The sequence below is a fragment of the Pelodiscus sinensis genome, chromosome 30 (assembly GCF_052426305.1).
Source record: "Pelodiscus sinensis isolate ZL-2025 chromosome 30, ASM5242630v1, whole genome shotgun sequence".
Taxonomy (NCBI): domain Eukaryota; kingdom Metazoa; phylum Chordata; order Testudines; family Trionychidae; genus Pelodiscus; species Pelodiscus sinensis.
The window spans coordinates 14,604,765-14,618,265 of record NC_143081.1 but is presented as its reverse complement, the minus strand read 5'-3'; the positions used below and the strand labels follow the sequence as shown (position 1 = coordinate 14,618,265).

The 13,501-nt window shown below is 44.3% G+C and overlaps 1 protein-coding gene across 1 annotated transcript; it reads left to right on the top strand.

Annotated features, from left to right (window-relative positions):
* Positions 1 to 8,819: 8,819 nt before the first annotated feature.
* On the top strand, positions 8,820 to 9,782 carry LOC102456342 (olfactory receptor 10A5-like). The gene has a single exon (XM_006114045.3). The coding sequence runs from the start codon at positions 8,820 to 8,822 to the stop codon at positions 9,780 to 9,782; it is 963 nt and encodes a 320-aa protein (XP_006114107.3).
* The last annotated feature ends 3,719 nt before the right edge of the window (positions 9,783 to 13,501 follow it).

Genomic DNA, 13,501 nt, shown 5'->3' with positions numbered 1-13,501 from the left:
CGGGTGGCCACTGCTGGCTCTGGGCTGGCAGGCTTGGAGCTGGCACAGGCCCTGTGGCCAGGGTCTACCCCTTTAATGTCTCCGGGGCTGGGGGAAAGGAGAGGAAGTTTTCCTGGTTGTGCCGAGAGTGGCCACCAGGGCTCCCTGGGAAGGGCCGGAGGCCCCCTATTTCGAATGAAGTGTCTACACAGCACTGCATTCCAAATAGCTATTTCGAATTTGGTGTTACTCCTTGTAGAATGAGGTTTACCAAATTCGAATTAAGAGCTCCACTATTTTGAATTAATTTCGAAATAGCGGTTTGCATGTATAGAGGCTATTAAAGTTAATTTGAAATAACTGCTGTTATTTCGAATTAACTTTGCAGTGTAGACATAGACGTGTAACTGACGTCACAATCTGCCTGCAATTACTTCCTCAATAGTTCATGGATTTCTTTTCCTAGCTACAGACGATGGAGAAAGCAGAAGGAAGAAACCGAACACCTATTGCTGAATTTATCCTCCTAGGATTTGGGGATGTCGGCGAACTGCAGCCTCTGCTCTTCCCCGTGTTTCTGTTGATCTACTTTGTGACTGTGGCCGGGAACCTCCTCATCATTGCGCTCATTGTCGCTTATCGGCCCCTTCACATTCCCATGTACTTCTTCCTGGGGAACTTAGCCTGTGTGGAAACTTGCTACAGCTCCACCATCCTGCCCCGGCTGCTGGCCAGTCTCCTCACCGGGAACAGAGCCATCTCTGTTAAGGGCTGCTTTGTGCAATCACATTTTTTTGGTGTCATGTCAGCTATAGAAAATCTGCTGCTCGCGGCCATGTCTTACGACCGGTACGTAGCGATCTGCCAGCCCCTCCGTTATACTGCACTGATGACCGGCCGGGTGTGTTGTCAGCTGGTGGCCGGGGCCTGGATCAGTAGCTTCCTGGGTTGCACCGTAGTAGACATTTTCTTGTGGCAATTAACGTTCTGTGATTCCAATGAAATTGACCATTCCTTTTGTGATTTTTCACCCATTTCAAAGTTGTCTTATGACGACTCCTTCATTCTGCATCTGCTGGCATTTATTGTTGCTGCCCTGTGGACTCTTGTGCCCTGTCTACTGACTCTGGCATCCTACGTTGGTATCATCATCATGATCCTGAGAATCTCTTCCAGCACCGGGAGGCAAAAGGCCTTTTCCACCTGCTCCTCCCACCTCATTGTGGTGACACTGTACTATGGGATTGTGATCGCTGTCTATGTGGTTCCATCTGTGAACGCTTCCAACGTCCTTCACAAAACATTCTCCGTCTTCTACACGGTCCTGACTCCCATGATCAACCCCGTCATCTACTGCCTGAGAAACAAGGAGGTCAAGGAGTGTCTGAGAAAAGCCGTTCATAGAGTGGTTGCTCTTAGAAACAGGATTAGAATCTACAAGGATAAAAGGTAGCAGTTGGTTCATATGAGAGCATGAGAATAGATTTCCCTTCTTGACCTTCCTTCCTTCCTTCCAGACTGTATTGATTTTTCGGGATACCATAGATATCCTAGAAAATAAAACACCACATCCAAGGAACATGTCCGCTTTTTCAAAACGTTTTTCAAAAAAGCGGACACGCTTTTTCACCATCCCTGTGAACCTTGTTCTATGAGGAAGAAGGGATGTGTCGAAAGAGCACTTTTTTCTGAAATCTGATGCGTGTACATGTGGTAAATTTCAGAAAAGCCTTTTTTGAAAGTAAATTGGAATTGCCATACTTTTCCGATTTAAGGGTGCATTCTAGACATAGCCTTTCTTTCTTTCTTTCTTTCTTTCTTTCTTTCTTTCTTTCTTTCTTTCTTTCTTTCTTTCTTTCTTTCTTTCTTTCTTTCTTTCTTTCTTTCTTTCTTTCTTTCTTTCTTTCTTTCTTTCTTTCTTTCCATTGTAAGAAACATTCTGTATGGAAAGTGGAATTTTTTCCAGGCACTTGTTTCAGAAAATACTCTGCTGATAATGGACAATAATACTCGCAGATAACGGACGTTATCCTGAAATAGCACAGCTGTGTTGTTGTAACCTTGAAATTCTAACGTGTTGGACATTGACATCCTTTCAGCCACTTTGAAATCTTGCATGAGGACTGGATCTGAGGGGTAAATTTTCACAGGCACCTGTATGTCCGCAACTGTAGGAGGTGGCTAAGCCTTGCTTCTCTTCCTTTGTCAGGTCAATGAATGGTAATTTCGCAAGGGGAGCTAAGGCTGAGATTTCAAAACTCCCCCAAAGGTTTTGGTGTTGACAGCCATCCCAGTGGAAGTAAAATCCTGCCTGTGTCTCCACGGTAACAGAACTACTCTACATGCCTGAATACTCCCAAATAGGGGGCCCATAGAATGCTGTGTTGTCTCATCTTCTTGAGGGCCTCACCTCCAGGTACAATCTAAAAAAAGGGACTGGAAGCACAATGAACAAAAAGTTAGAACTTGTTGGAAAACTAGAAATCAAAACAGTGATATGGGCCAGGAGATGTCTCTTCCCTGCATCGTCAAATAAACGGCTGCTGTCTACATTCATGCCATCCACCTTCATCTTTCCCTCTCCATAGCCACCCCCTTGTCAGAGAAAAAGGACCTCTCTCTTTCAAGAATTGTTGCATACTAGGGTGTTGAGCATCAAAACATCAAAGCATCAAAACACAGATTATGAAATTAAAATACTAAGGTTATGTTTCTACTCTCTTTGACATTCAAAGGCAGTTAGGTGCCCAACACACTTTGGCTCATTTAAATATCACAGTGCATGTCAACAAATACATTTAAATCACACTCATATGGCAACTTAGGGGTCGTCTTGGCCTGTGATTGGAGATGTAGGTCCAAAATAATAGAATCATAGAGCTGGAAGAGACCTCAAGAGTCATAAGGTCCAGCCTCTACCCAAAGCAGGACCAATCTCAACTAAATCAACCCAGCCAGGGCTTTGTCAAGCCAGGACTTAAAAACTTCTAGGGATATAGATTCCTCCACCTCCCTAGAGAAACCATCCCGGTGCTTCCCCTCCCACCTAGGGAAATCGTTTTTCCCAAGATCCAACCTAGACCTCTCCCACTGTAACTTGAGACCATTGTTCCTCATTCTGGCATCTCTCACTACTGAGAACAACCTCTCTCCAGCCTCTTTGGAACCCCCTTAAGAGAATTGAAGGCTGCTATCAAATCCCCCCTCACTCTTCTCTTCTGCAGATTAAAACAAGCCCAAATCCCTCAGCCTCTCCTCATAGGTTATGCGCTCCAGCCTCCGAATCATTGTGGTTGCCCTCTGATGGACCCTCTCCAATGCATCCACATGTTTTCTCTAGTGAAGGCCCCAGAACTGGACATAATACTCCAGATGTGGTCTCCCCTGTGCTGAATAAAGGGGAGTAGAAATCAGACAGAATTTTAGCTCTGAATTTTTTTCACTTGGGAACTTTTTGTTTTCTTCCTTTTATAAAGTAGAATTGACATTGGTTCCAATCTCTAGTCTAGTAGATTTTATCAGCTGAAAAGGCATTTCAGTTGAGATCAAATATTGTGTCTGCCTCAATGTCATTAGAAATAAGACGATCTCCTTTATTTCTTTCTGTATCTTTTCAGTCAGTAGTTCTCCTGTCTCTGTATATTCCCTTTGGAATTCATGGTTCTCCATAATTTCCCCATTGAGGGTAGTATAACACCGTGCTTATATCATGGTTTTCTCTTTCTAAAACTTAATATGATCTTTCCTCTGTGCAATAAATTTCAAATTCTCAAGACCAGAAAAAAATCAAGGGAGATTACATTTTTCTAATAAGAGGAAGATATTACCACCCAGGAGCTACACTAACTTCTGTAAAAACTTAAAAAACAACAAATAGTCTAGCAGCACCCTAAAGACTAATAAAACATTGATTTCTGTGAAAGGGATGAAAATCACAATAAACCATGAAGTGTTGCAGGATCCAGATATCCAAGAGGGATTTCAAAACTCAGTTGACTGAGATTACTGGAGATTGTCAATGGTAGAAGCAAATGCATAATATAATGGAAAGAGTAAAGTATATCTCAGAAAATTGAAAAAAGGTTTAGAATCCAGGTGGAGCTGTCAATAGGTCACCATTGTGCAAGGTGAAGCAACACAAGTTTACAACAATCCCAAAAAGTTCACATGTAGCCAGGCACCATGACAGAAAGATTATGATTACTAGTTCCATCCAGGTGACACTGAAACATATTCTATAGAGTCATATTATTATGACATGATTACAGAATAATGCTGAAGCTCTTTGTGTAGGATGGATCATTGGAGGTATTTCTGCAAAAGTTATGAGTCGCTACATACGATTCTCCTATTTTTATGCATGCATCATTTTTATCTCTAGATAGGTATGAATATTGACCACGTATTGAAATTTCAAATGCAGCTAAACCTGATGAACTCCCAGTAGGCAAGACGCTTTGTAGTCCAGGTAGCTGTTTATGAAAGTCGTATTCATGGTAATGAGCCACTAGGGAAACCAATAGTCCTTAGGAAAAGATTATTTCCCATCTGGTAAAACCTCTTGGGAACTGGGAAAACTCCAGAGAACCTGTAATTAATGGTTGCTAGGACTCTCCAAGGGCAGATGACCAGACTCCGTGTCTCCGGACTCTATCTTGGGATGTCCGTATTTTTCCACACAATTGTCTGGGAACCAAATCCTAAGGCTATATAAGGCAGGGAGTGATCTCATTGGTTCTTCTTCATGCCCCACACAAGAGCTCTCCTCCAAAGACCTGAAAAACAAAGACCAAACTAGGTGACGTGCCGGACCCAGGCTAAACGATTTCTAGCCTGAGAATGTTCACCTGAGAAACCCAAACAGCGTGCGCCTGGAGAACTTCTCAGTTTGTTGGTACCGCCAGTCAGGGTGAGGAATGGCTCATGCATTGTCAGTCTAACCGGAGCATTGTGCTCTGTTTGCCTTTGTGTGTATTTTCGGATAGTCGGCTCAGATCTGCTTACTAATCCTTATCATCACCTCACATTTGTCTTTTCTAGTTATTAATCTTGTTTGTAGTTGTTCCTAAACCCGTGTGTCTTTAGTGAGGGGTCTGGGGAAAGAGCTCAGCTTAGTTAGCATGAGTGTGCGAGCTCCTCTCCACATTGAGGGAGGGGTGAGCCAAGTAACAAAATCCTACTGATTGGGGCTGGCTGGTATAGTACTTCTGACCCGAACTGTGGAGCTGCTGTTGATCACTACTGTAGCTTCTCTTTTGTTGGTTCATAGAATTATAGAATCCCAGGGCTGGCAGAGACCTCAGGAGTCATTGAGTCCAGCCCCCGCCCAAAGCAGGACCAACCCAACTCAATCATCCCAGCCAGGGCTTTCTCAAGCCGGGACATTCCCTAGGGAACCCCATTCCAGTACTTCACCATCTTCCTAGGGAAATAGTTTTTCCTAATGTCCAACCTAGACCTTCCCCGCTGCAACTTGAGACCATTGCTCCTCATTCTGCCATCTGTCACTACTGTTAACATCCACTTTCCATACTCTTTGGAACCCTCCTTGTGGAAGTTGAAGACTGCTCTCAAATCCCCCCTCACTCTTCTCTTCTGCAGACTAAATAAGCCCCGATCCTTCAGCCTCTCCTCATAGGTCATGCACTCCAGCCCCCAAATCATTTTGGTTGCCTTCCGCTGGACCCTCTCCAATGCGTCCACGTCCTTTCTGTAGTGGGGATCACAGAACTGGACCCAATACTCCAGATGTGGCCTTACCAGTGCTGAATAAAGGGGAATCATCACTTCTCTAGACCTACTGGAGATGCTCTTTCGAATGCGCCCTAATATGCAATTAGCCTTCTGCACTACAAGGGACCCCTCTTGACTCATATCCAACTTCTCATCCATTGTCATCCCCACGTCCTTTACTGCAGAACTGCTACTTAGCCAGTCGGTCCCCAGCCTGTACCAATGCTTGAGATTCTTCCATCCCAACTGCAGGACTTGAACTTGTCCTTGTTGAACCTCATCAGATTTCTTGTGGCCCAATCCTCTAATCTGTCTAGGTCACTCTGGACCCTATCCCTGCCCTCCAACATATCGCCCTCTCCCCCTAGCTTCATGTCTTCCGTACACTTGCTGAGGGTGCAATCCATCCCCTCCTCCGGGTCACTAATAAAGATGTTGAAGAAAACTGGCCCTAGAACTGATCTTTGGGGCACTCTTCTAGAAACCGACCGCCAACCTGACACAGAGCTGGTTATCACTATCTGTTGGGTCCAACAATCTAGCCAGTTTTCTGTCCACCTTGCAGTCCATTTATCCAATCCATACTCATTTAACTTGTTGGCAAGAATACTGTGGATTTTCCTTCTTCCCTTTCTTAAAAATGGGCACTACATTTGCCTTTTTCCAAACATCCAGGATCTCTCCCGATGTCCACAAGTTTTCTAAGATATTGACCAAAGGCTCCTCAATGACATTTACCAATTCCCTCAGTTCATGCAGAGGCTGGTCAGAGAGCCGCTTGTACCCACATCTGGCTGTGTCCTTGCCTATGTGAATGCCGGAGGTAGTATAGGTGTATAGCAGCCCAGGCTGCTGGGTCAGAGGGTTCACTGGGACTCCAGTTCCAGCTAGCATCCAGGGGAATCCATCACAGATAGGTTATATAAAAACATGCCTAAGAAAGAGCAATGAATGGCTCTCACAATGAGAAGGTAAGAAGTTCTTTGCTGGATTGACCATCCTGCTTTCTGATGGAGGTCAACGCTAGGAGCTTCACAGCAACTGAACAGAACAGGTAATCGTGAAATGATCTTGTCCGTATTACCCATCCCCCGTGTTTCCTCTAGCATCTCATTCCTGGTGTGTAACAATGACCTTTGCTCTTTGGGCTTGGGCTGATATTTTAGAGGGAATCAAAGTGGATAAAGTGATTTACTAGAGACTAAATCAAAGATCAGCCAAGTTGTATGGGTCTTAATATAATTCATTGGAGACGGGTATCTGATGGAATGGCTTGTGCACCTCCTCAGATCAGGACTTCTCCACAAGTCAACTTCCCATCACCCCCCAATTCCCTACTGGATAACGTTTCATCCCGTAAGGAGAGAAAAGAGGGTCCCAACCATTATTGATCTGACTAAGGCTCGCACGCTCCGACATGGTGGAGCTGATAATCATGAGCCAGAAACAAAATTCTTTGCAGCTAAAGGAAACTCTCATGCCATTACTGTGAAGTCAATGGGGTTTTGTCTCAAACCCCATATGGGGCAAAGGCAAAAATGATTTTCTCTATGTCTAGTGTGGATTAACAGGTGTGTGTCCCCTCCCACTCTCAGAATAAACTGAGTCGGAATATATTCACATTTTAAAATACATAAATTGACCTTCACCTTTCCCATTCAACATTCCGAGCATACTGCCAATAACCCCTTTAACTGCACGATTGTTGCTATTGCATAATTATTTAATTGTATTTGATTTAGTTACTTTAATTTAATTGCACAATCATTACTTAATTGTATTATTATTATACAGGATTATCAAGGTAATGTGATATAAGTTTTAAAATTTACTGGAGGGGATAGAAGAACATGTTAGGCCTTTTAGAACTCACTCCTCGAAGAATTCATTGTAAGCGTGATCGAGAAGTACAATTTGGAAAGGCATCGAGCCGTCCAAAACCACCTATCACTGAACTTTGAAAGAACAAAATTACATAGAATAGAGGCACCTATCAGGAAGTCACAGAAACAAGGAAGAATGTAGTTGGAGGTGAATTTGGAAGAGAATTTGGTGTGTGTGTTTGTGTCAGTGTGAGACCCAGTATGTGTGTGTATGTATGACACCCTGGGAGGCAGTGTATATGTGTGTGTGTGTGTGTGTGTGTGTGTGTGTGTTGGCTGCTTGGGAAATCTATGGCTATGTCTACAGTGCACCGTTAATTCAGAATAAACTGTTCCGGAATAGTTATTCCAAAATAGCTTATTTCTAAATAGCATATCTGCACTGCAGGGAAACCTCAAACCGAGGCAGGCTTCCCTAATGTAGATGTGCTATCTCGATTTAGAGGCCCACGGGGAATAACTTAGAATGGCCCTGGTGAGGGACTATTTTGAAATAGCAGCAGTGAAGTGTCTACACACGTCTTTTTTCAAAATAGTTCTTTTGGAATAGGTGTTATTTGTCATAGAACTAGCCAATTAGCCCATCATAAGACAGGATTTTCAGGTCTCTCCTCCACGTCTCTCTCTCTTTCCTTCTCCTACTGCCTCCCCCCCCCTCTCAGCTCTCCTCCACCTCCTGCCTCTCTCTCCGATTCTCTCATTCTCTTCTCCTCCCCCTCCTGCCTCTCACTCGGGGGACCGCGGCACTCAAACGGTCGCTTGCGCCACTCGCTTCCACGTGATGGCCTGGCTGAGCAGCACAGAAGTCAGCCGATCACCACGGCGGGAAGCGAAGGACGTGACTCAGGCTACAGCACCGCCCAGAGGCAACAGCCAGCATTTCAGCGTTAGAGAGTCACAGACATTGGACTACTATATATATGATGAGGTTTACAGAAGTCGGAATAATCCATCCGTTATTTCAAAATTAGTTCAAAATAACGGAATGGCTGTGTAGACGCTCACATAGCTATTTTGGAATAATAGCTGTTATTCCAAAATAACTTTGCTGTGTAGACACCCCCTGAGAGACTTCCACTGTTAATTGAGGACTTCATTGTTCTAGTGGAGACATGCGGTGGTAATAGGTTAACTACTCCAGATCTCTGCCAGTTGGATCCATTGCAGAAGCTGGCTGTGTGAACTCCTTCTATATTTCATGGTTTATATTTCTAGACGCCTACGATGGAGAAAGTGGAAGGAAGAAACCAAACGCCCGTTTCCGAATTTCTCCTCTTAGGGTTTGGGAATGACCCTGAACTGCAGCCCCTTCTCTTCCTCGTGTTTCTAATGATCTACCTTGCGACTGTGGCTGGCAACATCCTCATCTTTGTCCTAGTTCTGACTGATCGGCAGCTGCACACTCCCATGTACTTCCTACTGCAGAACTTGGCCTGTGTGGAGCTCTGCTTCTCCTCCACCATCCTGCCCCGGCTGCTGGCCAGTCTCCTGACGGGGGACAGGACCATCTCTGTTAACAGCTGCCTGGTGCAATTGTATTTCTTTGGTGTCCTGTCCACTACAGAAAATGTACTGCTCACGGCCATGTCCTATGACCGGTACGTAGCGATCTGCCAGCCCCTCCGTTATGCCACCCTGATGAACAGCCAGGTGGGTTGCTTGCTGGTGGCAGCTTCCTGGATAATTAGCTTTGTGATCTGTACCATAGTGCATAATTTCCAGTTCCAATTAACGTTCTGCGATGCCAATGAAATTGACCATTTCTTCTGTGAGTTCACATCCCTTCTAAAGCTGTCCTGTAGCGACACCAAGATTCTGCAAAAGGTGGCATTTGTATGCGGAGCTCTGGGGACACTTGGGCCATTTCTGCTGACCCTGGCGTCCTATGTGTACATCGTCGCTACCATCCTCAGAATCCCGTCCACCACCGGGAAGAAAAAGGCCTTTTCCACCTGCTCCTCCCACCTCCTCGTGGTTACCCTTGACTATATGATGGGCATCAATGTCTATGTAGTGCCAATAGTCAACAATGCCAAGGTACCCAAAAAAATATTCTCCATCTTCTGTACAGTAATGAGTCCGCTGGCCTATCCCATCATCTACTGCCTGCGAAACAAGGAGGTCAACAAGTCCCTGAGAAAAGCTTTCCATAAATTGGTTGCTCTCAGAAACGGGCAGAAAATCTGAAAGGACAAATTTTAGCCCATGATATATTGGCAATGAACGTATCTTGTTTTTAAGTGTTGTCTATATTTACCCACACCCACGAAATTGAACACTGTTGGTTTCCCCATCAACACTGGTCCACCGGACTGTGAGGAGTAAGGGAAGTTGATGGCAGAGTTTCTCCTATTGACCTTCTACAATAGGATTGCCAGAAAAATGTGACTCAGGGTACATTACTTCCACCAATGATATTCTAGGTTGTATTTCACATAATGGCCAGACTAGGTCAGACCAAAGGTCCATCTAGCCCAGTGTCTTCTCTGCCAACAGTGGCCAATGACAGATATCCCAGAGGGAGTGAACAAAAACAGGGAATCCTCACGTGATCCCTCCCCTGTTAGCCATTTACAGACAAATAGAGGCTAGGGACACCATTCCTACCCATCCTGGCTCATAGCCATTCATGGACCTCACCTCCATGAATTTACCGAGCTCTTTTTTGTACCCTTTTACCATCCTGGTCTTCACAACCTCCTTTGGCAAGGAGTTCCACAGGTTGACTGTGTGCTGTGTGAAGAAAAGTCTTAAGAAGTTGACTTTTCCCCCCAGAACTAGCCTTAAACTTAACCAGTTAGTGTGTGCGTGTATGTCTTTCCTTCCTTCCTTCTTTCCCTCCTTCCTTCCTTCCTGGCATTCACTATTTATACACAATTGTGTATACAAAATTTGATAATGTTGGAGACATTCTTTATGAACAGTTTATGGGCTCATTTGCAGGCACAAAATTTCAGGAAAACAATTCTGCTTCATGCATGAACATTAGCGTCCTGATTCCACAAGGAGGTTGAACGATTGTCCGTCTCTTACATTCCCACTGGCACCTATGACATTCCTAGTCCACTGATTAGGGCTTTCTGTTTTCAATTATGCCTCTGAAAATTAGGTGAAAAATGATGCCTGGATTGTCTGATATAGGCCTCTTTCCCTGAGACACAAATGGGCTATGCACATGAAGATATTTATTACCAAATTTGAACTAAAATGAATGAACTAAAAACGTCTCACTCAGGTCACTGGAGGGTTTGGGGTTTTTTTGGTTCTTCCTCCAATTTTTGCCAAAATGTATCATTTCTGTGGTTTCCTAGCAACCATTCCTCCCCGACCTCCTCCACCCCACCCTCCTGCAGGGTCATATCATCAATATAGACCGAGGTGTATATAATTGGGTAGCTGAGGTACCACACTTTGCTTGGAGGAAGGGTTGATTTATTTCGCCCAAAGTGATTCATGAACTTTTCTCAAATTAGCGGAATATTTTCTGCCAGAAAAACCAATCCATTTCATTCAGGACTTAGAGGCTAGGCCTGAGCCCCTCCCCCATTTTGGCATATTACCTGGTGATGAGAGAGACGTAAAGGATTTTTCTGGTCCTGGTTGGACGTCGGGGATCTGTGTGTAGAAATGTTCTTCGCTGCTTGTTTTGAGTCATTCAGCAGCCAGTCAGGCTAGGGTTATATTTAGGGCACAGATTCTCATGGTGTCTACACAGCAAAGTTATTTCGGAATAACGGCTGTTATTCCGAAATAACTATGCTAGCGTCTACACAGCCATTTTGTTATTTTGAAATAACGAGCAGCTTATTCTGACTTCTGTAAACCTCATTCTACGAGGAATAATGCCTCTTCCGAAATTGCTATTTTGAAATAAGGCATATGGAGATGCTCCATTTCTGCTGTTTTAAAATAGCCCCTCACCAGGGCCATTCTAAGTTATTCCTCTACATCGAGATAGCACGTCTGCATTAGAGGAGCCAGCCTCGGACTCATTTTGAGGCTTCCCTACAGTGTAAATGGGCTATTCGAAATAGGTGATTTCAGACTAACTATTCCGGAATAGCTTATTCCAAAATAAGGGTACGTGTAGACTACAGGGTTTTGTCGACAGAAGTTTTGTCGACAGATACTGTCGACAAAGCTTCTGTCGACAAAGAGCGTCTAGACTACAGCCGGTTCTGTCTACAAAGCAAGCCGCTTTGTCGACATAACAGTGTGGATGCAAAGGACAGTGTAGATGCAATAACGCCTTCAATCGACAGAACTCTGTCAACAAAAGGCGTTATTCCTCATAGAATGAGGTTTATATACGTCGATAAAGCTGCTGAGTTTTGTCGACTCTATGTCGACATAACTCAAAGGCAGTGTGGACGCAGGTATAGTTTTGTCGACAAAAGTCCACTTTTGTCGACAAAATGCTGTAGTCTAGACACACCCTAACTGTGAAGTGTAGATATAGCCTGAGCTTTTATGTCCTTGCATCTTATGGGAAGTAAAGTCCTCTCACAGTGCAACATTTGCCTGCATGTTCACTCTCTGTCATTTCTGCTTAAATTTTACATCTGGACCGTTTCCTTAATCCTTTCCAGCATCTGGAGGAAAAAGCTCTTTTCCCCCTACTCCTCCCGTCTCATCTTCATTACACTATTCTGTGGGATTCTGATTATTGTCTTTATGTTCCTGAAGTCCCACTCACTGAGGGTGTGTCTAGACTACAGGGTTTTGTCAACAAAAGTGGAGTTTTGTTAACAAAACTATACCTGCGTCTACACTACTGCTGTGCTCTGTTGACATAACGTCGACAGAAATCAGCAGTTGTCGACAGAAGCAAACCTCATTCTCCAAGGAATAACATAGTTCTGTCGACAGAAGGCGTTATTGCATCTACACTGTCATGTCAACAAAGCAGCTTGCTTTGTCGACAGAACCGGATGTAGTCTAGACGCTCTTTGTCCACAGAAGCTTTGTTGACAGTATCTGTCGACAAAGCCTCTGTCAACAAAAGCCTGTAGTCTAGACATACCCTCAGGGTATGAGAGTCCAGAACAAAGGGTACATCTAGACTACAGGTTTTTGTTGACAGAAGTTTTGTTGACAGATATTGTACATCTAGACTACGGGCTTTTGTCAACAGAAGTTTTGTCGACAGATACTGTCGACAAAGCTTCTGTCGACAAAGAGTGTCTAGACTACATCCAGTTCTGTCGACAAAGCAAGCTGCTTTGTCGACATGACAGTGTAGACGCAAAGGACAGAGTAGATTCAATAATGACTTCTGTCGACAGAACTCTGTCGACAAAAGGCGTTATTCCTCGTGGAATGAGGTTTGCCACCGTCGACAAAACTTCTGAGTTCTGTCGATGTTATGTTGACAGAACTCAGCGGCAGTGTAGACACAGGTATAGTTTTGATGACAAAAGTCCACTTTTGTCAACAAAGCCCTCTACTTTAGACACACCCAAAGTGTCTACACAGCTCTGAGTTGCCTGATCCATCCCCTCATCTTGAGAGTCTGCAAAATACAACTCTAAAGGCAGCTCTGTTAGGAGATACAAAATAGGAACCAAATTGTTCATTTCACTATGGCATATATGGTCCAACATCTCTCCTTTTATACTCATGAGACAGATAGAAAGTGCTTGATCAAGCCCTGGCTGGGATGATTGAGTTGGGGTTGGTCCTTCTTTGGACAGGGGGCTGGACTTGATGACTCCTGAGGTCTCTTCCAACTTGAGGATCTGATGAAAGCAGGGATGTTCAAAGAAGCTTCAAAGGTTAGGTGCCCAACTCCCTTTCACATCCATAAGCAATTGGGTGCCTAAATCCCTTAGGTTTCAACTTTGTCCCTGTGGCAGCATAGGTGCTGTCTTGGCCTGTGTTTGGAGTCTGAGGTCCAGAGATCAGCC